The sequence below is a fragment of the Penaeus monodon genome, chromosome 22 (assembly GCF_015228065.2).
Source record: "Penaeus monodon isolate SGIC_2016 chromosome 22, NSTDA_Pmon_1, whole genome shotgun sequence".
Classification (NCBI taxonomy): domain Eukaryota; kingdom Metazoa; phylum Arthropoda; class Malacostraca; order Decapoda; family Penaeidae; genus Penaeus; species Penaeus monodon.
Window position 1 is genome coordinate 6,448,182 of NC_051407.1, and position 1,906 is coordinate 6,450,087.

The 1,906-nt window shown below is 45.9% G+C and overlaps 1 protein-coding gene across 1 annotated transcript; it reads left to right on the plus strand.

The window, feature by feature from the left end:
• Positions 1-250: 250 nt before the first annotated feature.
• LOC119587205 (uncharacterized PE-PGRS family protein PE_PGRS10-like) lies at positions 251-1,479 on the plus strand. Its single transcript, XM_037935969.1, has 2 exons — positions 251-313; positions 505-1,479. Exons 1-2 carry the CDS (start codon positions 251-253, stop codon positions 1,477-1,479), a joined length of 1,038 nt encoding a protein of 345 aa, XP_037791897.1.
• Positions 1,480-1,906: the final 427 nt, after the last annotated feature.

A 1,906-nucleotide genomic window follows, 5' to 3' on the forward strand; every position in this document is an offset into this window, starting at 1 on the left:
AAAATAAATGAATCGTCTCTACAATTAAAAATGGAAAATCCAGTATCAGTTTTACACTCTCCTGTAAAGTATTCATAACCAACAAATGAATGTAAAAATAAGAAACAAATAGTTTTGCTTATTAGAGAGATACACGTCCCACAGGGCAGGCAGACAGGGAAAAAGAACAGGGAAAGCGTACACTACGTCTGGGATAAAGGGAGGTGGGTTTGAACGACCCTTTCTCCAGGCTGAGAGGGAAAGTATATATATGAAGGGGAATCGCAGAAAGGATACTCACAGCACTAACACAGCGATCACTATGAGGAGTTTGGTGAGTCTGATCTCAGGAGTGGCTGTAGTACTTGAAAGGGCTATGCTGTTGAGGATTCAACTGCTGAAGAAATGTATTGTGGTCTTCAGTAGAAGTCTGATGTATAAGAAGTAAACAACAACAACGAAAATGAACAAAGTCACAATGAGCGTTCGTGCTTGTTTGTTATTAACATTTTGGTTTCGTTTCAGATTTTGATTTCCGTCATTGCACTTGCGGCTTCCGTGCCCAGTGGCTACAATTTGTCTGGGCCTCGAGGAGGAAGCTTTACTCATGGAGCCGCTGGTGCTTCGAGAGGAACAATCAGTCAAGGGGCTTTATCGGGGATAGCCACTTTTCAAGGAACCATTTCCGGATCAACTGTTCGCCAAGGAACTTCGTCGGGAGCTTCCTTTGGTCGTGGAACTGCATTCAGAGCGGCTGTCAGCCGCGGAACTTCTTCGGGAACATCCTCTGGCTTCGTAGCCACAAGCCATGGTCCTTGCGGAGGTGGACAGGTGCGCCACGTGGATGGAAGGTGTGTGACGCCTCGTGTGAACCGTCGTGTGTTTGTCTACGACGTCCCCTCCAGCGCCCAGACAAGCGGCCCTATCAACATCCCCGAACCTCGCGTCGAGACCAACATTGTGTTAATCCGGTCTCCCGAAGGCGGTCTTGGAGCGCAACCCGTTGTCATTCCTCCACCCCGACAGAATAACGTGGTTTACGTCCTGAACAAGCAAAGCAGTGCAGGGCCAGGGGTGATCGAAGTACCCTCATCCGGCCCTACAACCCCTGAGGTTTACTTCGTCAACTACGCTGAAGGAGAGAACCCAACCCTTCCAGGCGGAGTGGACCTCCAATCGGCTCTTCAAGCGGCAAGTCAAGGTGCAGCTCAGACTGTTGGTTCAGCAGGACAGGCTGTTTCCTCAAGTGGCCAGACTGTAGCTTCGACAGGTCATTCTGGTTCCTCTGTTGGCCAGGCCTTTGGGTCAGGGTTTTCGTCTGGCTCCTTTGGCGGTCAAGTGGGCGGATTAAGAGGAATCTCTGGCTCTCTTGCTGGGCAAGCGATTGTTTCCTCAGGTCACGCTGGCTCTTCTGGAGGTCAGGTTTCAGTAGGTCAGACTTCCTCTGGTGGAGGTCAGTCGTTTGCAAGACGGCCTCCTGGCCTGTACACGCAACCCTAGATGGGCCCCATGATGCTTGTGCCTCCAATTGTTCTTGTTAATTTGGAAGTCGTTATATTCAAATAGTGTTTGTTGTTCGTGTAAAGTAGACCGATTCATTGTTTTTGTACAATACAGTATCGTTTTGAATAAAATGGTGTGAAATGTATTTTATAAATTGATTTCAAATTCAAATCCTTATTATTCCTTATACTTAACACATATCCTAATGTAAGCGGTTACATACGTCTATGTCATATAGTATAACATGACACTTCATTTTCCTGTAGGTCAGTGATACCTGTAAAAAACGTTTCATCTTACACAAAAATCATGCGAAGCGATATTTCTCAGAACGTTTCTGGTAAAATATATTGAACATGATATAAATTACTCATGTCTATTGAACTAAATACAAAAAGACTGTTATCTTCCATATAACTTAATC